We start from the raw sequence: 24,102 nt of genomic DNA, 5'->3' as shown, positions 1-24,102 counted from the left end.
GCACATTGCTTACTTTCCAATTCTACAAAAACAGTAACTTTGATCTGTCTGCAGTTGGATCATCATAACGTTTTCAACAGCACAATGACCCCAAACACACCTACAGGCTTTGTGGCCAAGAAGGAGAGTGATGTGTGCTGCGTCAGATGGCCTGGCCTCTACAGTCACCTGACCTAAACCCAATCCAGACGATTTTGGAAGAAATGGACGCAGAATGAAGGCAAAAGGGCCAACAAGTGCTCAGCATCTCTGGGAACTCCTTCAAGACTGTTGGAAAACCATTTCAGGTGACGACCTCATGAAGCTCATCGAGAGAACGTCAAGAGTGTGCAAAGCAGTGACCAAAGCAAAGGGCGGCTATTTTGAAGACTATACAATAAACATTATTTGAGTTATTTCACACTTTCTTTGTTTACTACATAATACTACATGTGTTCATTCAAAGTTTTGATTCTTTCAGTTACAATCTACAACGTAAATCGTCATGAAGAAGAAAAACATTAAAGTAGAAGGCGAGTCCAAACACACTCACTCTCTGATATATAAGATATAAGAACACACACACACACTGCCTGCCTTTCAGCCTGCCGCATTAGGGGGCGCTAGTATAACTAGTGGCCATTTGAGCATTCCTGGATCGCTTACCTGTGATCTCCTGTTTGGTCACCTGACTTCCCTTTGGTGTTGCAGAGATCATTCTGAAGCCTCCATCGCGGCTGGTAGGTGTTTACTCATTGTAGTGTGTGCATTACCCTACTTGGTGGTAAACAGATATTGTTTTTAGGTCATAGCTGTAGAAGCCTCCTATGAGCCACCCTGCTCATGTTTCATGACGCGGTTTCCTCGGTACGTAATTCAATTTCGTTACGATCTCTGCCTTTTATTGTTTGTTTTATAGTAATTACTTATTATGCTTTGCAGGAAGTGTGGGCCTTAGTTTTACGCTACGCTAACTGAAGTGCTGCTGCTTTGCTTTGCTTTTACCGTCTGTTCCCGTTGAGAGATTTCTTTTCCTGCTGCTGCCAGCTTTTTAAAGTGGACGTCGGCGTGGACAGCGGCCATATGCACGCCGGTTATGGGAGTTAGCCGGCGTGCATATTGACTGACCGGATGATTAATTTATAGTCGGGCAGACGGCAAGTTGGAGCAATACGGCGATTCCGTTTGCTCCAGATTTTAAAGTTTTATCCAGATTGTATGTTGTTTTTCTGTTTTGATTTGTAGTTTGGATTTTTGTTACGCATACATATTAGTTTTGTTGTAATATATTAAAATTTTCTTTGTTTCTTTTATTCAGATGGGGAGTGCCGACGTGGAGGAGACTAGGGTGCCTTGGTGGTGGGATCCTTTGAGTGTACACACCTTAGCTTATTAGTGTGAGTGTGTGATTTTTGTATTGCACTTGTGTCTTGGTGTGTGTTGTGGTGTGTTTTTTTTTTTTTTTTTTTTTTTTTTTGAAAGGACTGTCAGTTATCTACTTGCATTTTAACGGCTCACACAGAGCAATGAGAGGAGCAGCTATGAGTGTAATAACAGCAGTCAGTGGATTTGTTCTCCTCACTGTGACAGGTTGGTCTGCTGTGAGTAATTCTACTTTGAGTAACCAAATGTGACAGAAAATATAATTCAGACACTGATTTGTTTTCAGGTGAATGTATTTTTCTTCCGTCTGTAAAATGATGCTGTGTGAAACATCGTCTGTCCTTACAGCTCTGCAGCTCCAGCCTTCTGTCTCCATTCTTGAATGTTTTTCTTTGCACTGTTAACACTCAGCAGTTCAGAGTTTTTCAGTCTAATCCTTTTATCTGCATTTTATTCCAGTGCCATAAATCTGGACACTGATGATGTTTGGGTGAAAGACCCAATAACTTAGTCTAATTATTATAAATCATCTGTCATCTTAGATTCACAGAATGTATTTGTTGTGTTTAAGTGGATTTTCTCAGGATGAACATGGCTGACGTTTATCAGTGTGAACTGTTTGTTCCTCTTTTTGTTTTCATGCTGACAAAACCCAGACTATCAGTCTCACTTCACCTCTTTCCTTTTTTCTTTGTCTACATAAAGAACAAATTGTAAAGTCATGGCTGCCATTGACTAAGTGATAGTGACACTACAGCCACTTCAAGCTGCTCTGTAAAATGAACGAGTCATTTAACGTTTGACTTTGAAGCTGCTGAGGCCTGAGCTCTTGTTTGGGATGCATTTTCAGCTACTTTTAATCACTCGAACCTGAAAAGTTTAGAAACAAAACTTTATCTGTGAAATGGACGTTTTTAGCTCGTTACACAGAAAAGCCAACATGTAACGTCCCCATATGAGAACATGTCTCTGTGTCTGTGTTTGTGTCCTTCTTTGTGCTTCTGCTGAAGTGTCTATGTGTCAGTGTGTCTCTTGTTATATAAGTGTGTTTGGGTGTAATTTATCCTAGAAGTTACTTGTGTAAGAAATTGTTAATTCCATAGACTACATTTTTATTTTTTATTCTTTAGTTTTTAAATCAGAATGAGGTCCAACTACTTTTCTGTTTCATTTATTTATTATTTTACTTTCTTTTTACAATCCTGTCTTATTCTCCTATGTTTTCCATTTTATTTCTCTTTATTGTGCTTCATTTTGGTCAGCAGTGGATGTTTTAAGTGTGTGCTGGAACTCAATTTGACTAAACTACCAAAATACTCCATTAGGCCTATTTTGGGTCTAACCTGCTCTTCAGTAGTGCTTAGACTACTACAGTAGTGATTAGTGCCTTCCTGTTTTGGGGGGTTTCTAAATGAATGATTATCTAAAATGTACCCTTTAATAACAAAAACTCTGATACTGACTGTGTAAGAATCTATATTCCTCTCACTGCTTCATTTTCTGCACCTTTCCTACACTCGGCTGTGTCTCATTTCAGGGTCTGCACGCTTGAAGATTATATATATATATATATATATATATGTATATATATGTATATGTATATATATATATATGTATATATATGTATATGTATATGTATATATATGTATATGTATATGTATATATATGTATATGTATATATATATATATGTATATATATGTATATCACTGACTTTCAGCTTGTTGTGTTTGTGGATATATGACTGACTTTAATTATCCATAAAATCATCAGATTCTCTGTAAGATTAAGGTCGACTATTTGTATATTTAGAAGTAGAGGCTTTAAAACCAAGTTAATGCTGAAAGTACAAACATCACTAATGTCACATAACTTTGCCGACATGTGGCCAACAGCAATTTTTTAATGTTCTTCATTATTAAACATTCGCACATAATTGAGTGACGTCATATACGTCATACTTACTTTTGACAGTTCACTTTTCGGCCGCTCCCTTCTGCCGTATTTTGCGGCAAAATTATCCACACCCACCGCCGCACTATGAATTGTGGGATATATGGAACTACGAAGCGTGCACCGGACCACGCTTGATATTTGGGGAACTCGACGGCGCATTTGGAGTACGCATTTGAAGTACACTTCGAATTGGGACAGCCGTCATCGCGTGGCGGTGACGTAATCACACTTAAAATGCGTACTTCAAGCGTGCAAACCCTGAATTGGGACACAGCCACTGTCATTCCCCCTTTTTTCTTCTTTTCCACCTCGACCATGCTGTGATCGACACTCCGTCTGTAAGACTCATGCACACTAAGAGATTGTGTTTGTTTAGCCTGTAAAATGGGCGCATGTGATGTGTGAACAGATAACACACACATTGCATCTCTAACAGAAATGCTAGTGGTGTATTGTTTGTGGCACTTTATTGGTGTGAAACCAGTTTTTTCCCCTAAGTTTGAAGATTTAAAGTGAAATAAATGAAACTACGTGAGCAATAATTCCAACAAAAGGTTTCTACTTTTATCTGTTTGCTACCGTGGGCTTCACCCTGGACCCATGAAACACCGTTTCATTGGCCCTTCCTTCGCCACTCTCCGTGTCACAAGAAGCACTCAGGCTGGCCGGGAATTTCCTGCTTCCCTCTGTCTGTGTTAACCTGGGGGTCAAGGGTAGCCTTGCCACTGAAACATTATTTTAGATCTGTGCTCAGGATGACATCTATCACCTGCTAAAATACTCTGACACAAAGAAAACAACTGTTTAATAAAACTTTACTGCTCTTTGTGGTTGAGTTAACTCCCAAAACGACGTCTCACGCATCATAATGGAAAGAGGAGGAGTTCATGCTGTTAGTGTTTCATATGGTGACTGTAATAGTGGATCAATGGAATCAACTCTGGCAACTCTGTAACTTCTACACATTTATCTTTATCATCATAGTTTGTTTTATTCTAACATTAAGTGAGAGTCTATTTATCTGTCCAACACGTGGAGCTGAAAATGTAGCCAAATGAGTGTTTAATTTTCATTAATCTAACTTTATTTTTTGTTATGATGTGCTCTGTGTTACAGTTGTTCTGGGTCAGGATGGCTGGAGAGTGACTTACACTTCTACTCCGATCTGTGCTGTAAAAGGATCCACAGTGGAGATACGCTGCACCTACACATACCCATACAGACAATATAATCCTTACATAGTTGTGAGGACATTCTGGCTCACAAAAGAGAGTAATAATGAAGTCGTGGATCTGACAACAGATCCAGAGTATTCAGGTCGAGTTCAGTATCAGTGTGAAAACAACGACTGCACTCTGAGAATCTCAGACCTGAGAGAGAGCGACTCAGCTGAGTACAAGTTCAGATTCATAACAAACGATCCAGGAGGGAAATATACTGGATCACCTGGAGTCACTTTGACTGTCACAGGTAACATGTTCGTCCACTTGTTTACTATTTTAAATCCAAGTGTTTGCTGAGTGTGTTTGTGTGTTTTATCTGTATGTTGTCAGCTGAGCTTAATGTTCTTTATTTACTAATGGGCAGATCTGCAGGTGCAGGTGAGCAGATCAGCTGTCAGTGGTGACTCTAAGTCAGCAGATCTGAAGTGTGAGAGCAGTTGTCCTCTGCCTGATAATCTCTCCTACATCTGGTACAAGAATGAAAGGATCATCACAGGACAAACATCTAATCTTCCTCTAAACTACTGGATTTCTACAAACAGGATTTCCTGTGCTGTCAGAGGAAATGAGAACTCCCGCTCTCCTTCAGTGGGTGAGTTTATGCTTTAACATAATGCCATGTTGTGGAGCCGTGTGGCAAATGAGCTGTAGATTTTATAGGTTTTCATAAGGGTAACACTACTGGCTTGTATTTTCTGTTGATCACACCACCTGTGTAGTCGGAGCTCATAAATAGTTATCCTACACTGAGGTCACTGGAGGGAGGAGACCTTTCTCATGGGCTTATACTGAGGCCTGATCACATCGTTTTCATTTCTGTCCTCGGATGTTGTGACTCTGACTAATATCCAACTCTCTCTGTCTCACAGTGGTGAAGGATGTCTGGGATGTGACTTACACTTCTACTCAGGTCTGTGCCTTCAAAAGAGCAACAGTAGAAATACGCTGCACCTTCAGATACCCATCGACTATAAATGGAAGAAATACAGAAGTTGTCAAAAAATTCTGGTTCATCAGAGACGAAAATAATGAACCTGTGGATCTGACAACAGAGTCAGAGTACAGAAACCGTGTTCAGTATCAGTGTGAAAACAACGACTGCACTCTGAGAATCTCAGACCTGAGAGAGAGCGACTCAGCTGAGTACAAGTTCAGATTCATAACAAACGATCCAGAAGGGAAATATACTGGATCACCTGGAGTCGCTTTGACTGTCACAGGTAAAATAATTTTCAGTGGAAGTAACTTTACACATTTATAAGCTTTTGAGCTGTCTGTATGTTGAGTTGTTTTAATATAATATCTGTTGTTTGCTCCCAGATCCACAGCTCCAGGTACATGTGAGGAGATCAACAGTAAACTCTTATTCTAACTGGACAGAGCTGACATGTCACAACAACTGTCAGCTACCTGATCAATCTTCCTACATCTGGTACAGGAATGGACACAAACTTTCATCAGAAAAACAATATTTACACCTGAACACATTTGATTCTGCAGACAGTCTTTACTGTGCTGTGAAAGGATATGAGACATTTTCTTCTCCAACAGTGTGTGAGTTCACTTCTCTTACTCCTTTACTCCTCAAACAGAAGGTTATGATGTTTTTGTTTTAGAATATAAACCCTTAATCATGTAAAATTTAGTTGTTATGACCATGTTGTCATTCTCCTTATTTCTCCTCCAGATGCTCCAAAGCTTCCCTCTGTGTCAGTGAGTCCCTCTGCTGAGATAGTGGAGGGCAGTTCAGTCACTCTGACCTGTAGCAGTGATGCTAACCCAGCAGCTAGTTACACCTGGTACAAGGAGGATGTCATCAACCCTCTCAGTTACCAAAACCAACATGTTTTCAGCTCCATCCTGCCCTCTGACTCTGGAAAGTATTATTGTACAGCTGATAATAAGCTGGGACAAAAGAGATCTGAAAGCAGAACCATTGATGTGAAATGTGAGTAAAATATTTGTTTTAAGTACATTGTCTTAGTTTAACATGTGGTATGTTTTCTGTGTTCTGATGAGTTGCAAAACAATATATTGTATTTTTATTTTATTTATATTTTACACAATTTTGTCACACTTTTGTGGACTAAAGGTTATTTAGGATTTTTTTGTTTGTTCTGTGAATTTCTTTTAATAAATATAACACATCAATATACTCTTCTATGTATGTAACTTAGTTTTTTCATTAACAGTGTGTGTGTAAGACACTGATAATTTACATTAAACTCTTATATATTAACAGATGCTCCAAAGCTTCCCTCTGTGTCAGTGAGTCCCTCTGCTGAGATAGTGGAGGGCAGTTCAGTCACTCTGACCTGTAGCAGTGATGCTAACCCAGCGGCTAACTACACCTGGTACAAGGAGGATGAAGACTCACCTAAAACATCAGGACACAACTTCACCATCAGCAACATCAGACCTGAGCACAGTGGGAGTTATTACTGTGTGGCCCACAACAACAGAGGGACTCATAACTCCACCTTACAGCTGACTGTTGTCACAAGTAAATTTTACACTCTTTAAAATAACAAATGTAAAGTAAATACAGTACACACATTTATACAGTAATTAGTTTGGATGCTGATTAAGCATCGAAGAAAGAAAACAACAGTCTTTGATCTACAGCCATTGTTTTTACCTCAAAACAAAACCATCGTTGTTTTCTTTCAGACAGCGTGTCTTCCAAAGCTCAGAGATGCAGAATATGAACTTTTAATATTTATTCAGATGTTTTCTGACTCTAAATTTTCTTTTGTCATTACTCAGGTTTTTCTAATACACATTTTAAACATGTTCGGCTATTTTTCAACTTCTGTGTGAACTTCAGTTTTCAACCGTTCTGCACTTTTGTTTTCAAGTGAAAAATTCTTTATTTTTCTCTTAACATTCAGCAATTATTTCATTTCAGCTCAAAATATCAGTTATCAGCATTCACACTGCTGTTTCTTCAGAAAATGCATCTTCTAGTATATTAATATAATTGTTATACTGTATACAATATTTAAAATAGTTATTTATTCATTCATTTTACAGGAAAAACGTTTGTATGAGTGGATTATGACAATAAATATCTAATAGCATCACCTGGCAAACAATCTAATCTTACTGCTGAGAAATCTCTGCCATGTATTTGTCTCTGTTTTAGGGAAATCCAAAATAATAATCAGGAATATCATCAGGCTGACTCTGGTGGTCCTAATCCTGATTCCTCTGCTTGTCTTGAGTCTGTTGACGAGGTAAAACAATACAAACACTTTACCCCTCTTTTATTTTCCCATTAGACCCTTAGTTTGAAAGTTGAAAGTTCATAACATTTATACTAAAGTTGTTGTTTTATTATATCCAGGAGGAAGAAGCGCATCATCTTAAAAACTGAACCAAATGAACCTGTAGAGATGACTGAGGTTTGTTTATTTGCATTATTGGAGTTGGAGCAAGTGACACTCAGCAAATGACTTATTATGAAATACATGCACATGTTTTATGAGTGAAGCTGTTTCAGTCTGAGCGTTTCATCTCTCTTCATTAGGTATACTCTCATCCTGACTGAATCCTGATGAATCCTCAAAGGCTCTGACTGCAGCACAGACAGATGACAAGGAGGAGCAGGAACAGCTGGTGTAAAGTGCAGTCAGGTTACAGCAGGTGTTCAGTTCAAGTGTCACAAACACACTTTTGTGTGTTAGATCATTAAAACTAAAAATGTTTGCTTAATAAAACAAAGACTGCCACAATTTTAAATTTCTTCTTCTTCATGTATGAAACCTGCGCTGAGCAGCCTGTGGTGTTTTTCCACATTCAGCCAATCTAATGTCATTACAAAGAAATCTACTGAGCTTATACTCTAAATAAATATAAAAAATAAAATACAGAGACAGTACTGGGAGTTCTTTTTCTGTGCTTTGCTCCATAATCAAAATGATCAACAATTTCTATTAATTTACAGAAATGTTTTTGTGCCCACTATGAAATACACAGAGATGCTTTTGTTTAATGGTATCATTTATACAAAAAATAATGTCAATCTTCTGTTATTTATTTCAGCAGTTCATCCTTTAATGCTTTATCTGTCTCTTACTTCGGTGCAGTGTGGCAGACAGTGGGTAGAGTGAGCGATATGTTTGACACACCTGAGACTCAGGCTGAAGATATTTAGCCTGAAAGTTCCCACATCATCATATTTAGTCAAAACAAGTTAACATGTATTTGTTTTGTTATCAAAAGTGTTTTTATTCAAGATACATTTTAGAAAAAAAATGATGATGGAAGGATCTGTAATTCTTGTACATAACTACTGTGAAATCCCTTAAAGTCATTCTCACTCTCAGCCTGATGAACCAAAAAGACATTTGTTTTTCTACCTTCTTTGTTATTTTGATCATTAAGTGGTGCTTAATGCTGGGAACCACTGTAAATTACGCCTTTGCATTTTTATGATGTCCTTGGTGAGGATTTAAAATTAAATGTAAAAATATTGCTTTGTATGTAAGAATTTGCATGTAAGGCTGTAAACATAAATACAGAATTGGAAAGACTTCAGGTTTTATTCTCACACTGAAACATCTCTGGCTTGTTTTGTTAAAAAGAAACGAGTTTGACAATGTTGTGGGTCTTCTCCTGTATGTGGTACGGGTCATATCACTGTCAGCTATTTTCACTGACTGAGTATTTTTAAAACAATTTTTACTTTCCTCCTTTGGACACAACTTTCTGACATTGTGGTTCAGGTCAGACACTTTAAGACTCACGTTAACTCACATCAATAACAGGGACTTTTAATAGTAAACATAGAATTTATGTGGAAATGACAGAAAAAGCGAGGCAGTGCCTCAAAGGAATGAATGGCCACACCTGCCATTCACAGCGACTAGCTGCACAAGTTTATGTCGATCATGTTTGTTTGGGAAAAGCATGCAAATGTCAGGGAAAGATTCCCCTCTCTCTGCCATCTGTTACCATCATCTTCCACCCTCACTTATAATTGTGCAAAATGATATTTTTGCACAATGTGCACGGGCACAGTGTGGTATGTGCCTGACATTATATCTGATATAATTGCTGAATATTTAAACTTAAACTCTCAAAGACGGAACCTTATACCATTTTAAAATGAAGATGAATATCCTCCCTCGTCTTTTATATATTTTTGAACACTGTCGGTAGAAGTAAGTGATAATGAGTTTAGAGACTGGGACAAATAGATTTCCTAATTCATCTGGCAGGTTATGAAACCTAGAATCATTTCAGTGTTCTGCAGCAAGGATAAGAAAGAGGAGGGATGGCTCTACCATGCTTAAGAAACTACTACCTTGCAGGACAATAAAGACTACAAGGATAATGGAAAAAATCTGTAAAAGCTGCTGGTCATGATATCGGTTTGGTTATCTGGTGAGAGGGAAACATGAAGATGAAACCAGGAGATGTCCTTACTGAATCATCAGAGCTGAACAGGTGATGGAGAAACAGGTTTACCTTTTAGGTGACATGGATGAGTTGAAGGGAAGTTATGAACTGTTTCTGAGAGACAAATAACACCAGGATCCTTTTTTAGGTAGCTGACAGCTGGTAACTGTGCAGGGGCGGGTCTAGCAAAGTTTTGCCTGGGGGGCAGGTAGGGCATTAACAGGGAAAGGGGGGCACAAAGAAATACTTTCTTATTCTCATTTAAAATTTCTCACTTTTAACAAATAATTATCTGAATCTTACAACAAACGTTTTCATCTGATGTAAAATGTATAAAAATCCATTATTGTACATAGTAATTTTTTTTAGGGTCCCATCATAATTTCTTCAGTACTAGCTAAGTACTGTATATGATGCCAGTATTTTTCCCACATTTTCCAGATTCTGTACCAGTACTGTGTGTAAAATGCCATCAAAAAGTCAATTAAGTTTTATTCTTTCTCATCTGTCTTTCTGTCTCCTTTCACTTTTTAAAGGTTGCCATGTTAGAAAAAATATTTTGCCCTGCCATGCTGTTTATTGATGTGGCAAATGAATGGTTTATGAAAATATATCTAAATCTGTCATCAGTAATCAGTAATGATCATGTCTCACCTCTAGTCTTCTCTGTCTTAATTTCAGGTTTTCACCATGTGTTGTAGATAGTTCAGGAGGTTAACTCGACCAAGCAGTCTACTTTCAGGTACTGTTCATAATACCAGAATAGGGAGGATGGTGTAGGTTTAAGTTTATTAGACTGATACATATGTACCAGGAAGACAGTGTCCATCACTGTGACAACAGCGTTTGTTTTCATTCAAAGGATTTATGGTTTTTCCTATAATACCATGGTGGGCCGGTCACCAGTCAAAATGCCCGGGCCGATTTTTTGTCCCAGTCCAGCCCTGCGTTTATCATTACTGGGATTTAGATAGGGTCCTTATTCGTTAGTTTGTGTGTTGCGTTCGAAATCGGAAGACGGACCTGGGAATGATGTCACACTTGAGTAAACGGCGTTCTGGTTAGCCTCGTCAGAGAAGTCGGGATTCCAATACGGCGATGCCCTCGAACACGGTTGTTTTGCTAGCCCTCTACAAAAACAAATTACTACTAAACACATATGCAGCTCATCTGCAGTCTGGAGTTACCTACATCTTCCTACTCAGAAGGCAGAATGTCCGAGTTCCGAGTACAACCGAAAGCACCACGACTGCAGTTTCCATGTTGGGCGTAAAAAGCGCACGTGATGCTGTGACGTAGGCTAGAATCTTAGACCACTGAAGCACTTAATCTACCATCATATTTTATTTATCTACTTGGCCTGACTGGATGAATTATTATTTTGGTTAAATCTAGACTATTTATGAGGTTTAAAATACTTTAAAGTTTGCCCATCATTACTGAACATGAGGTCTGCAGTTGGTGCAGTTCAGCTTAGAGTTTACACAGAATGGACAAACCTCACTGTGTTCATGTTGAACCATTTTTGCACTATTTTGATACCTACAGCTCCTAAATGGTCTGAGGCACAGTTTAATGTTGGCACTGCTAAAAGTAAACTTTCTACCAATTTCAATGGCAAAAATAAATATACTTTTCAAAAAAGTTTCAACACACTGTATGTCGTGTTTTGTGATCCACCGCTTCTTCCTAGTGATATTACGTACAATGATTAGATTTATAACACTGCTGCATCAACTCCAAAATGATGTGTTTGCATTTATAGAGGTTTGAAACAATAGAAATAGATTAAAACAGACAGATTAAAAAGTGACACATTAAAAAAACATTGTTAATTTCAAATTTAGTTTCATTCATTTCATCATTAAATTGCACTCACACTACTACACTGGCATTTTAGGTTCAGGCCATTAGGTGGCACAGTGCACTTGTGGCAGGATAGTGCTACCATTTAAGCAAGCTAGAAGACTGGCATCCTTGCTGGTATCCAGTTAGGGAAGCAACACATTAGTAGAAGAATTCTGAGTAAAACCAAAGTTACTTTCCCTAGTAACTAGTCACTTTGAAAGTAATGAGTAACTTGAAAAAAACAAAACAAAACAGAGCGTATGACAAAATACTCTTGAGTCTGCCGGGAAGTGAAAATACAGGGTGTGAGCTGTAATTGAAATTCAAATTTCCAAAAACTTTATTTATTTAATACAATTTCGTTATACCTACTGAACTTAAGGGGGAGAGAAACAAAGTACCCACCCCCAAGGGCCTATATGTACATCTCTAATTTTGAGTGGCATGCTATTTGAGATAACAGTGTTGTTATTATATTTGAGGCTTTTGCTTTGCACTGAAGTAACAGTACCTTTTATGGACATCTGAGTTCAGAGACGATTCACATTAGCAGTCACTGCATTGTTGCTCTTGCCCTTCATGCATTCATTAGATTGCAGGATGTTGTGTGTTTTCAGGTGGTTTAATACGTTTACTGTGTCCGAACAAACTCGATCGTGATCTGCTTCTAGAGACAAATTGTTTACCGTCTGCTGTGCCAGACATTTGAATTTTGCTTCGATGGTCTGTTATCTGTACAATACAATACAATACAATTTTATTTATATAGCACATTTAAAAAACCACAGGTATGCCAAAGTGCTTCACAGAACGAGTAGTTTATCACTGCAGTCAAGCACATTTGGGAAATTTCAAGTTGTGCAGTGCAGGAAGCAGCTGTGACTAACACAGGCAAGCACGTCATCAGGTAGTGACATAGGGAGCACTTCATGTTTGCTTTGTGTTCTGTTGACAGACCCTGCATTTTCAGTATCGATCAATCCATAGTTTTCACGTGATGTGACAGCTACTGGGACATGCCCGCCCGTCCTTTCACTGTGCAGCCATTCTTTTAATCTTTTTCAGTTTAACTTGGCCTAAATGCTATCAAATGCATTAATCAATGTTAGAGCTGCTAGAACAGCGTAGAGTATGGCACCAACACGTAAGCACATCTCGCCTAACCCCACTTTACAGGTTCTGTGATTGAAATTCTCAATAGGACTCAATATTGTCATGTTGACTGTTGGGATGCTGCAGCCTGGTCAGCTTGAGCGTTCCTCCATAAGCCGGGAGTTTCTCGTAAACACAAAGGTGAACATATTTGCCTCCTCCCACATAGACCTGCAAGGAAGTACAAGGAAACTTACAGGAGATGCTTAATGTGCACATAGAACTACTCCTGATCATTTTATCACAGCTGCGGTAATGTAAGCCACAGCTGTGGGCCAAACAACATGCTAACATGTGAAAAAGAGAATCTACGTCTTCATATATAGAGTGCACGATGTTTCTAGTGTTCAGAAACACAACATTTGTTGAGCTCTGTTCATGGCTGAGACAGTTTATCAAGTAAATATCTGCTTATGCTTCTTTATTTAACCCATTGGGGGTGTTGTGTATTACAAGTCAACATCTGCAAGTACTGGAACTGCTTGTTTTGTGCATTAACACCAGGAGTGTGACGCGCACATGCATTCATTTAAGCAAAATTTGTGTGGAAACAATGATTGAAAGCATCAGAAGTGATGCTAGAAAACCTAAAACAGTTTAGGTTTTGTATGACACGCCATATAAATGACCACATAAACGCAGAGAGTAGAGGTACTATAAATGACACTATTCTTTATGAGATTGAGAAAATTTCTAATCCTTGGCATATGACTCTGTATGACACAGATTTTATTGTTTTTAATTCTAATTATCATTTTATACATTTTTATTTGGTGCTATTTGTTCTCATTTTATTATTATTTATTCTTATTTATTTATTTTGGGTAAATCTTTTTTTTTTTTTTTTTTTTACTTACTCATGTATCATTTTTGGCATGCCAAGTGTACAGCACTTTGTGTTCAGCTGTGTTTTTCTGAAAGTGCTATATAAATAAATTGCTTGCTTGCATGCTTAATACTTTGATTTAATTTTGGATGAATTGTTTTCCCAAACGCTGCCAAAAGCCAGGTTTTACTGATAAATCTTTGCTTGATGGGGGGACTTTAAATGTTTTCTTCTCTCTGCTCCTTTTCTTTTTATACTGACCTTATTTATTTTATCTGGCAGTCAAGTCAGGTGTGCATGCTGTTTGTGAGGCAAAGCAGAGGGAAAGGAGGGATTATAAATGCACAAGGGGCTGATTAGACCATGAGACACAGGAGGGCGCAAAAGTAAAGATGAAAGCCAAACTAAACCAAACCAAACTTTGTCCACCACTTGGTGAGTAGTTGGCATCCTACATGCAAACTGCAGGTGACCATGGCAATCTGATTGCAACCAAAGTAATCACAATCAGTGTTGGTCCAGTTACTTGAAAAAAGGAATCAGTAACTAATTACTGATTACTTATTTCCCCCAAAAGTAATCCTGTTACTTTACTGATTACTTATTTTCAAAAGTAATTAGTTTTTTAGTTACTTTTAAAAACCATGATTTACAACCTGAATAGGTAATAAAGCAATAGATCTTTCAGCCCAATTCTACTTTTTCTGCATAATCCACCATATAAAATGTAATCAAATGAAAAAGTCTGTTTTTAAAACTAATTTTATTAGTTTTAATCTTTTAACTTTATGCATCAAGCAAAAATTAAATCATATGCAACATTGTCTGACTGGAAGAAATTTGTTTAACATTTAAACCTGTTTTCTGCACATTCCAGCACATAAAATTAAATAGTTTTTTGTGTTTACACTCACTCTTTCAAATAGATGCAAGTAAAACACAGCAGAAAAAAAATCAAATCAAATCAAAGACTCAGTGGTCCTGTTGCTCTATTTTCCCCTGCTTAGCAGGAGTTAGGCAGGCAGAGGTTTGCCCTGGTGCAGGTGTGCCACATGTCAGTGGAAGAATCTTGGAGTTTCTCTGTGAATTTCGCATTCCCGTGGCAGCGTACTCGGTGCTTGCTCGGTAGTTTAGGGGGTTTTTCGCTGTAAAAAGAAGTTTTCTTCCCATGCAGTGTACAGCGGACACTAATGTTTTTGTCACTTTTTATGGAATCAAACTCGAAGTAAGGTCAGTACTTCCACGCTTTAAACGCTGCACAGTCGTTCTCTCTCCCGCACTCGTTATATTATCCATTTTTGATCTGCACACAGCTGTTGCCACGAACGACGCTTACATCATTGTCACGAGACACTCTCGCAAACGAAATCACGGTTTAGTAACGTAGTAACGCAGTAACACAGCGTGCTAACGGGAAAGTAACAGTAATCTAATTACCTTTTTTGCAATAGTAATCCCTTATTTTACTCGTTACTTGAAAAAAGTAATCGGATTATGCGTTATTGCCCATCTCTGGTCCACATACAGAAAGTGTCATAGAAAGATTTAAGGTATCATGCCACATTTGATCTCTGACCTCTTGTTCATTATTTTATTATTATTAAATTAAGAGTCAAAGTGAAAGACAAATTTGAAACTTTGTTACTTACTACCGTTGTTTGGAATAGATAGGAATATAGAGAATTATATATTTTTATTTAAAGACAGCGTTGTCAAGAGAAAGAGAATGACCTGCCTAGTTAATAGGAAATATACTTTACTATGATATATAATAAGCTCAAGTTATTCATGTACTTTATTATTAAACATTTAAACAATGACATGAATGTTACACATGTAGTATATCTGCATATCTGTGTAAATCAAAAAGAATTATGTCAAGTATAGTAAAGTGGGTTTCATCAGGACAAAATAAAAGCCCTTGCACTTGTTTTTATTTCAATACAAATTTCTTAAAGAAGGACAAAAAAAGGAAATAAATAAATACAAAATATCACACTATTGCCCTTTAATTAGTTTTAAAAACCTGACATCTTTGCAGACCACAACTAGAAAGATAAGCACATCGGATTCAGATTTGATTTAAACTCACATCAGTCAGTCTCTAGAAGTCTAAAAAGTCTGTTTCTACCATTAAACATCCAATATACTCAACTTCCCAGAACGTTTTGACTTCACGTGTGAAAATAGGAACGATTTTTGTTTGTTTTGTACCACGAGATCAGCTCAGATATGAACCTGCGTAGCATTCAGCCCATGTTTAAACAAAATGTGGCATTTTCTGCTATTTCCTGTCAGGACAAATGGAAATGAAAATGTAATTTGCTTTAATATGATGGAACTAAAAAAGCTTGATTTTCATCACTGACTGAGAATTTTGGATCTGTCTCCCAGCCTGGCTGTCCTGATTACGATGATGTATAAACCTTCAGCTGAGGAATAGATGCCAAAAGCCAAGAAGACCATAGAATTGTGCTCATTTAGCTGTCAGTAGACGACATGAAGAGAGCTGATACTGAGATGTCTTTATTTCCTTGATGCCTTGTTGGCATGTTGAGTTACTGCCTTCCCCGTGTAATGTTTGCAAGTTTTAATTTTGACTTTGTGAAATTCCCTCATCTCTGTGGTGAGAAATAACTTTGCTATTGCAGAGCTAAATTATTCAACAAGTTAATACCTTCACAGCGAGGTCACCTGAGACACGAGAAATCCATTTTCATGTTATTTAATGTACCTCGGTACAATGACAGTCCTGTAATGAAGTGCCTAATTTAAAATGTAACATCACCTATTGGTGAAACGAGCTTAGATTATAGGACTCACATGTTTTCATTTGTAGTCTTTAAAACCTGTCTCTACCCATCTAGTATTAATTCTTTCTGGGATACAAGTTAAGTATGTATATTATGCACACACACAAACACACATGCAGCTATTACACATTTCTTGTTTTTATACCTAAGATGAATTATTGTTGAATGAAGACATTTTTCAAACACATGTAAAATGTGGCCAATTGTATTTATTGGGTAAAGGAAAATGTAGAAGGGGGAAAAGAGGTAAAAAAAAAAAAAAGGGGGGGGGGGGGGATAGAAAACCCCAACAATCCCCTCTGAGCAAGCACCAGGCGACAGTGGATAGGAAAAACTCCTTTAAAGTGAAAGAAATCTAAAGGAGAAACCTATGGCAGAACCAGGCTCAGGAGGGGGCAGTCAACTGCCGGGACTGGTCGGGGGGTGAGGGTGAAAAAAGAAAAGGAGGGAGGGGAAGGGGAAGGGGGAAAATGAAGTTGGAATAGAGGTGGAGGAAGACAAGGTTACATCAGGTGAGAAGCAGCAGTGTCCCTCCTCCAGAACCAGAAGAAGCGTTTTTTCTTCTTTTTAAGATACTCTTCGACGAGCACCTTTTTCTCAATGATGAGGGTTTTCAGCTCATCCATTGTTTCTGTGTTTTCTTTCTCAAGTTTGTTGCATCTTTTCACCATGTCTTCTAATTGTTCTTGTTTTTCTTCAAGCTTGTCTTTCAGTTCTTTAACTGTTGCCTCCTCTATTCGCTTTGCCTTGTGCACATCTGTATTTCTCTGTTCTACTTTCTTGTGCATGTCTTCCAACTGCTGGTTTCTCTTCTGGATTTCCTGAAGTCTACACTGCAGGTCTTTATGTGTTTTCTGTTGTTCTTGCTTTTGCACCTGGATTTCAGTGTTTTTGCACTTCAAGTTCTTTGAAAGTTCCTCAAGTTCGGTATTTTTTCTCAGCATTTCATTGATGCTACTCTGCATCGCTGAGCATTGTTTTTCCATTTCTTTCTTTTCTCCGTCCAGTACAGTTGTTTTGTACCTCGTTTCATTATACAATTCTTGGAGTTCTTGAATTTTCCTCTGGAGAATGAGTTTTTCTTCTTCCTGTTGCATTTTCTGTTGGTCTTTTTCTTGAAGCAACTCTTTATTTCCGTGCACTTTTTTATCAAGCCTGATTTGGAGCCCTCTGTGTTTTTCCTCCATCTCTTCAAGCTTGGAGTCCATTTCTTTCTGTTTCGTTTCCAGTTGCTTCTTGTCTTGAAGCAACTGTTGATTTTTGTGCAGAGTTTTGTCATGCTTCACCTGTAGAGCTTTGTATTTTTCCTCCATGCCTTGGAGTTTGCTCTGCATGTCTCTCTGCTCTGTGGGCTGTTGTTTCTTGTCTTGGAGGATCTCTTTATTTCTCTCCAGAGCTTCATCAAGAATTACTTGCAAGCCTTCGTTGTGTTTCTCGATGTTCCTCAGCTTGCAATCCATTTCTTCCTGTTGTATTTTCTGTTGGTCTTTCTCGTCAAGCAACTCTTTATTTTTGAGCAGTGTTTCCTCAAGAGTTATTTGGAGCATTTTCAATTTTTCCTCCAAGACTTCAACCTTGGAGTCCGTTCCTTTCTCGAGCATTTCCCGTTGCTCTCTCTCTTGAATGAACTCTTTATTTCTGTGCACTTTTTTATCAAGCCTGATTTGGAGCCCTCTGTGTTTTTTCTCCATCTCGTCAAGCTTGGAGTCCATTTCTTTCTGTTTCGTTTCCAGTTGCTTCTTGTCTTGAAGCAACTGTTGATTTTTGTGCAGAGTTTTATTATATTTCACCTGTAGGGCTTTGTATTTTTCCTCCATGCCTTGGAGTTTGCTCTGCATGTCTCTCTGCTCTGTGGGCTGTTGTTTCTTGTCTTGGAGGATCTCTTTATTTCTCTCCAGAGCTTCATCAAGAATTACTTGCAAGCCTTCGTTGTGTTTCTCGATGTTCCTCAGCTTGCAATCCATTTCTTCCTGTTGTATTTTCTGTTGGTCTTTCTCGTCAAGCAACTCTTTATTTTTGAGCAGTGTTTCCTCAAGAGTTATTTGGAGCATTTTCAGTTTTTCCTCCAAGACTTCAACCTTGGAGTCCGTTCCTTTCTCGAGCATTTCCCGTTGCTCTCTCAGTTGCTTCTTGTCTTGAAGCAACTGTTGATTTTTGTGCAGAGTTTTATCATACTTCACCTGCAGCGCTTTGTATTTTTCCTCCATGCCTTGGAGTTTGCTCTGCAGGTCTCTCTGCTCTGTGGGCTGTTGTTTCTTGTCTTGGTGGATTTCCTTAAGTTTTCCTAGAGCTTCGTCAAGCTTTTCTTGGAGCTCTTGATTCTTCTTGAGCATTGTATCCCCTTTAATGCTCTCTTTTTTCTCCTTTTGGAGCAGATCTTTAACTTTTTCCAAAGCTTCATCAAGCTTTTCTTGGAGCTCCTGATTCTTCTTATCTTGGAGAGCCCATTGTTTCTCCTCAATAATACCCTCTTTTTCTTGAAGATGGTAGGATAATTTTTCTAATTCAGCGCTCTTTCTCTCATTTTCTTCCGTCAGGATCTTAATCTTCTCTCTGTTCATGAGATTTTCATTTTGCATTTCTTCCAATCGCTGTTCCTCTAATTCTACCTGTTCGTCCCAAGGAAGAGAGCTGATATAAGGGTCTAGGGACTCATACCACGGAATAGAGCTGGGGTCAACTTCTTGTCTTTCTTGATCTTTCTGAGACATGTTGGAGTCTGTATACCGTGACTACAAAAAGGATCCAAATGTTTCAAAATGTTTTACTGGCGAACGTTTGAATGCTGCTAACATAAGTGCTGCAAATAACGGACTAAAAGTTGTACATCCTCACCCCTATTTAAGGATTCATGAGGTTTAAAGCTTCAAAGGATCAAAGCTTTAGAGGAGTGTGACATCAGAATTCCATAAGTCACATGACATTTTTGAATGAGGTCATATTTTTGTTTGAATCTTTTTAAATAACATCAACATTCCGTAAGCCAATGAGGTTCTGATTGAGGATAATGTTTTTGCCTGGAAAATTACCAATGAAGTTTCAATCCCTGTTACTTTTGTAAAAAAAAAATAAAAAATAAAAAATAAAAAAAAAGTGTTATTGCAATAACATACAAAGTGAGTAAAGAAAGTAAGTAAAAGGTAAAAGTACAGTTTTATTTATATAGCACCTTTCAGCACAAATTCATTTTGTTTGAGTTGTATTGGTAACTCGTGTAAGTGTTACTGGCTATCATATCCAGACAGTTTGCACATACAGTGAGTGAAAGCATTGGGTGGACTGAATCAGGCTAAATTAAATCGATAGAACTGAGTGGAGTTCTATCGATTGTATTGATCAGAGTGTTAGAACAACAACTAAAAGAAACTTTGATTAATCTGAAAGGAACTAACATAGGTTAACTGGTAGCTGATACAAATCAGGATGTAAAACCATTTTTTGTTTGTTTGTTTTTTTGTTTGGCTCCTTGTTTCATTCAATATTGCAATTTATATGATAGTATTATGGGTTTGTTAAACTGTTCTGTGAAAATGTTAGGAAATGAAATATCACAGCTGGAAATCAATGAAAGTCTAAATTCAGAAGAAGTTTTGTCCTTTTCCTCATTAATGCACATCATAGATAACTATGTAATGTGTCTGTTGCACACTTTGTATGTCAGGAATAACCATAAATGTGTTGTCTTACAAACGGCTGCATCAGGTCTTTGCATCCAAAATAAGCGAGGATAACAGAACTCCTGGAAAGCAAAAAGAAAAATCTGGTTCTTGTTTTTAAGACAGTCACCTTTAGTTTCACGCTGAGTAATGCTGGATTGTTGCAAACAAACCTGATTATGTTTCCCACTGGATTTTATACTTCGGAGGCAACACAGAGTAAAGAGAAGCATTGTTATTCCAGTTTAACTTTAGTCTCAATTTAGTTTTATCCCCTTGTAAATTTGATAAGAGCCAAATTCAGGAAACAAACTCAGTGTGTGGCCAGAAAATGCCATGGTGGCCTACAAACACATGTCACAACAAAATATGAAAGATAAGACATCACAACTATAACTGAAACAGACGCAGAAGAATTCATCTCTGAAATTACTCACTTTGTTGAACTGGCATTTGCCCGAGACCACCGGAATTGGTGGAATGGACACAAAGAAAATCAAAGGTAGACAAAAATCCATCAGGAGGGATCAGGAGAGAGCAATGGTCTGCCAAGCCATTCCCTGTTTCAGAGTTTTGTAGTTTTGTACCTGCTGTCGCTTTAATATTAAACTAACGAGGTTGAAATAGACTCACAGTGGTTTCTGCTTCTTAATTGGACAGATGTATATCCGTTAAGTATCCCAGTTCTCCATCACCGTGTCCGATGGGACAAATGAGGTGAATGGTAGAAGATTTTAACAATACCTGGTAGCTTAACACAAATTTATTCATGAAGGAGGTCTTGATGGAGATATCTGCTGACTACAACAGAAGCTCTGAAATATTATTTGTTCTTCCTAAAGACTAATTAGTGTGAATGCTTGAAATTAAAATTATGAATTCCTAAAGGGCCAAAGTTACAGCGGTCACAGGGACCAAACACAATCACCTCTGTTTTCTGTTCATGCAGGTTAAGGAAGTTTAAAGCCATCCATGCCATCCTTAACATCCTCCAAACAATCTAGCGAACCCTTCAGAGGACTCACAGATTTACGTTTCAGTGGCAGGTAAATCTGTGAGTCGTCTGCATAGAATGGAATGAGATCCCATGTTTTTTAAAAGGTGAACCCATAGGGAGCATATAAATAGAAAAGAGAACTGGACCAAGATTGGACTCCTTGAGGACCCCACAAGAAAGTGAGGCTTTTGAGGACGATGTATCCCCCAATCTAACAGAAAAACTTTGGTTGGACAGGTAAGATTTAAACCACTCCAAAGCAGCCTTTGATTCTGACACAGTGCTCAAGCCGAGAGATAAGAATCCCATGATCTACGGTATCAAATGCAGCACTGAGGTCTAACAGTATTAAAATGGCAAAATCTCCCAAGTCAGTAAAAGTTAAAAGGTCATTAAAAACTTTTACAAGAGCAGTTTCAGTGTTGTGGTGCGTTTTAAAACCAGACTGAAATACTTCACTAATGCCATTTTTATCTAGAAAGGTCTGGAACTGAAGAAGGACAACTTTCTTTAGGAATGTCTGGACTGACAACCAAACATACCAAGCTTCTGTGTTTGAGCCAGAGACTGCACTTGTGGGTGAACAATACAAACATTTTATATTTCTTATATCAGTAATGTAACTTGCAACAAAACGTTCTGGGAAGCTTAAACTTAGTTTCAGAATAATTAAATCTGAGACTTTGTTTTATTGAAAAGGTTAATAAAGTTTTAAATTGTATCACAAATAAAATAAATTATAAAATAACACCAGCTACAATATTGGTAACATATGTGTGTTGTTCAGCAGAACTTTTGTCCAGGCTTTTGTTTAAATGCTCAGCTGAAAATCACTTTAACATAATTTTCAGCATAATTACTATTGTTGTGACTACTCACTACTTGAGCATAATTTATTGAATTATTTAGTAACAAATGTGAAGTAAAAAGTTTTGATCACAAATGTGATTTTTCCAAAACAAATCTTGCTTAATAGTTCTGAACTGTTACTGTAAAGTTTATAATAAAGTCATAATAACCTGATATTTAGAATCTCCATATATCATTTCCCTTATGCTTATATGTTGTCAAACAATGGCAGTAAGAAACATAGTGTTAAAATAGCTCTATATAGCATTATCTCTTTAACCTTAAGATTCATCTTGAGAAGAGGTCAAAGGTCAGTTATCGTTATGGGGTCTTGCTATATGTTATGACCATTGACTGTAGAAAACATGGACGACGCGACCCCGCCTCCTACCATTGTGCAAAAACGAAGCCAAAATATCCCGCTTGTGGAGGCTGCCATCGTGCAAATTTGGAGCCAGAGTCTGCGGAGTAGTGACTTGAGGTGGAGCAACTGTGTAACGCTCCCGCCCACACACCCGCTGGACGTGACCGCAAACACGCCCCCTACACTTTTTACGTAGTTTTTTGCTGGTTTACCGCGAGTGACGACTCGTTTAATTAAGGTAAATACAACCATGTTACTGTTATCACAAAGACACACAGCTTATCATCTTATAGTTCTAAAATCACTCTGTTGTTAATTCGTTAGTTAGCTTAGCCGCTAGCATACGCATTGTGTTGAAGGCTTGTTGCTAGCTAGTTAGCGATGCTACACACCTGCTACTCTAATAGTCTTCAACACTTATGTTTTTTTTTTTATCCATTTTTAGACAGCGATGAGATCATCTGCACACTCTACAGAGGCCCAGAGTTACTGTTTATATCAAAAATTTAATGCTGTCCTTTGAGATTTTAACATAAGACTATGAGTGTAATGGATCTAAAACTGTTTAAATCTCTACAGCCTGGTAACATGGAGACTTTAAAAACAACAGCATGAGGTTTCAGTAGTGTAGTCTAATTTGTTCTTTTCATTTAATAATAGAGTCCATATTATATCAACAGCTACATTCACCCTGGAGATAAACTAGTGAGGGAGACCATCAGACCAAGCTGGGTTTCCTGGGTCCAGAGGTTTGGAGAAACTTCTTCCCTTTCTTTATTCACAGCTGTCCTGTGCCATAAGTTCTGTTGACCCGCTGTAAGAGGCATCATTTAAGAAACACCAGGAAGACTGAAGCTCATGGCAGTGATCAAGCAGGACTCATGATCTTCACCAGCAGCTCCCTCACAGGGAAATCTTCAGCACTCCTCCGTAGGCCCGCCCCAGGAGATGGATAAACCCAACATTTCATCAACACTGTGATGGAGACCTTTGTTTTGTGTAATGTTATAAATACTCTGATACTCCCCAGAGGCTCCGGACTTTTACATAAAGATATTATATTCAGTCCTGTAGAAAGTTATATATTTAAAAATATGTGATCCTCTCTGGTTACTCTGGTATGAATAACTCTGAATCACTTTATGGTAAATAATACTATCTGCAAAAAACTGTGAAAGAATTCCAGATGACAAGTTTGTAGTTCAACATACAAGTGACGACCTTTGACCTTCATCAGGTTTTATTTAATTGTGTTAGAGAAAATCTCATATGCTCTTCATGCAGCTGAGTACATTAAGTGTTTAAAACGGAAGCTGTGCAGGTCTGAGATCAGCAGCTTTGTGAAACACCAAACTGAGGTCCTGTTAATGCTGATATATAGTGACACAGTTACATGAGTGATTAATCCTTTTGTTTTTTGTCATTTTTGTTTAACTTTATCAATAAAACAGCTGCAGCTTTCACTACAGTATGTGTGGTACTTTAACCTTTGTACTGTTTTCATCAGTTCATTTTACAGTTAACATGTGAACATGTTGGATGATCTGTCTGCTGTCACTCGATGGGGCTGAGGTCTGAATCTGAGGGCAGCTCCTGTAATCACAAAGACAACAGAACCATCAAACTCAGATATAAATAAATAAATTTTAAATAAA

At 37.9% G+C, this 24,102-nt stretch overlaps 2 protein-coding genes across 2 annotated transcripts; one reads left to right on the top strand and one right to left on the bottom strand.

The window, feature by feature from the left end:
* The first annotated feature begins 699 nt into the window (after positions 1-699).
* LOC148102415 (sialoadhesin-like) lies at positions 700-8,630 on the top strand. Its single transcript, XM_087841498.1, has 13 exons — positions 700-719; positions 785-846; positions 1,298-1,376; positions 1,502-1,569; positions 4,433-4,786; positions 4,904-5,131; positions 5,409-5,759; positions 5,860-6,093; positions 6,227-6,487; positions 6,782-7,042; positions 7,685-7,775; positions 7,886-7,943; positions 8,069-8,630. Exons 4-13 carry the CDS (start codon positions 1,506-1,508, stop codon positions 8,087-8,089), a joined length of 1,923 nt encoding a protein of 640 aa, XP_087697624.1. The 5' UTR covers positions 700-719; positions 785-846; positions 1,298-1,376; positions 1,502-1,505; the 3' UTR covers positions 8,090-8,630.
* An 8,154-nt stretch (positions 8,631-16,784) lies between these two features.
* On the bottom strand, positions 16,785-19,413 carry LOC148102414 (uncharacterized). The gene has a single exon (XM_087841491.1). It carries the CDS (start codon positions 19,290-19,292, stop codon positions 17,085-17,087), a length of 2,208 nt encoding a protein of 735 aa, XP_087697617.1. The 5' UTR covers positions 19,293-19,413; the 3' UTR covers positions 16,785-17,084.
* Positions 19,414-24,102: the final 4,689 nt, after the last annotated feature.

Source organism: Neolamprologus brichardi, chromosome 6, assembly GCF_056152115.1.
Source record: "Neolamprologus brichardi isolate AB-2024 chromosome 6, ASM5615211v1, whole genome shotgun sequence".
NCBI lineage: Eukaryota > Metazoa > Chordata > Actinopteri > Cichliformes > Cichlidae > Neolamprologus > Neolamprologus brichardi.
The sequence above is the reverse complement of the archived record's forward strand: the minus strand, read 5'-3'. Positions and strand labels throughout refer to the sequence as shown.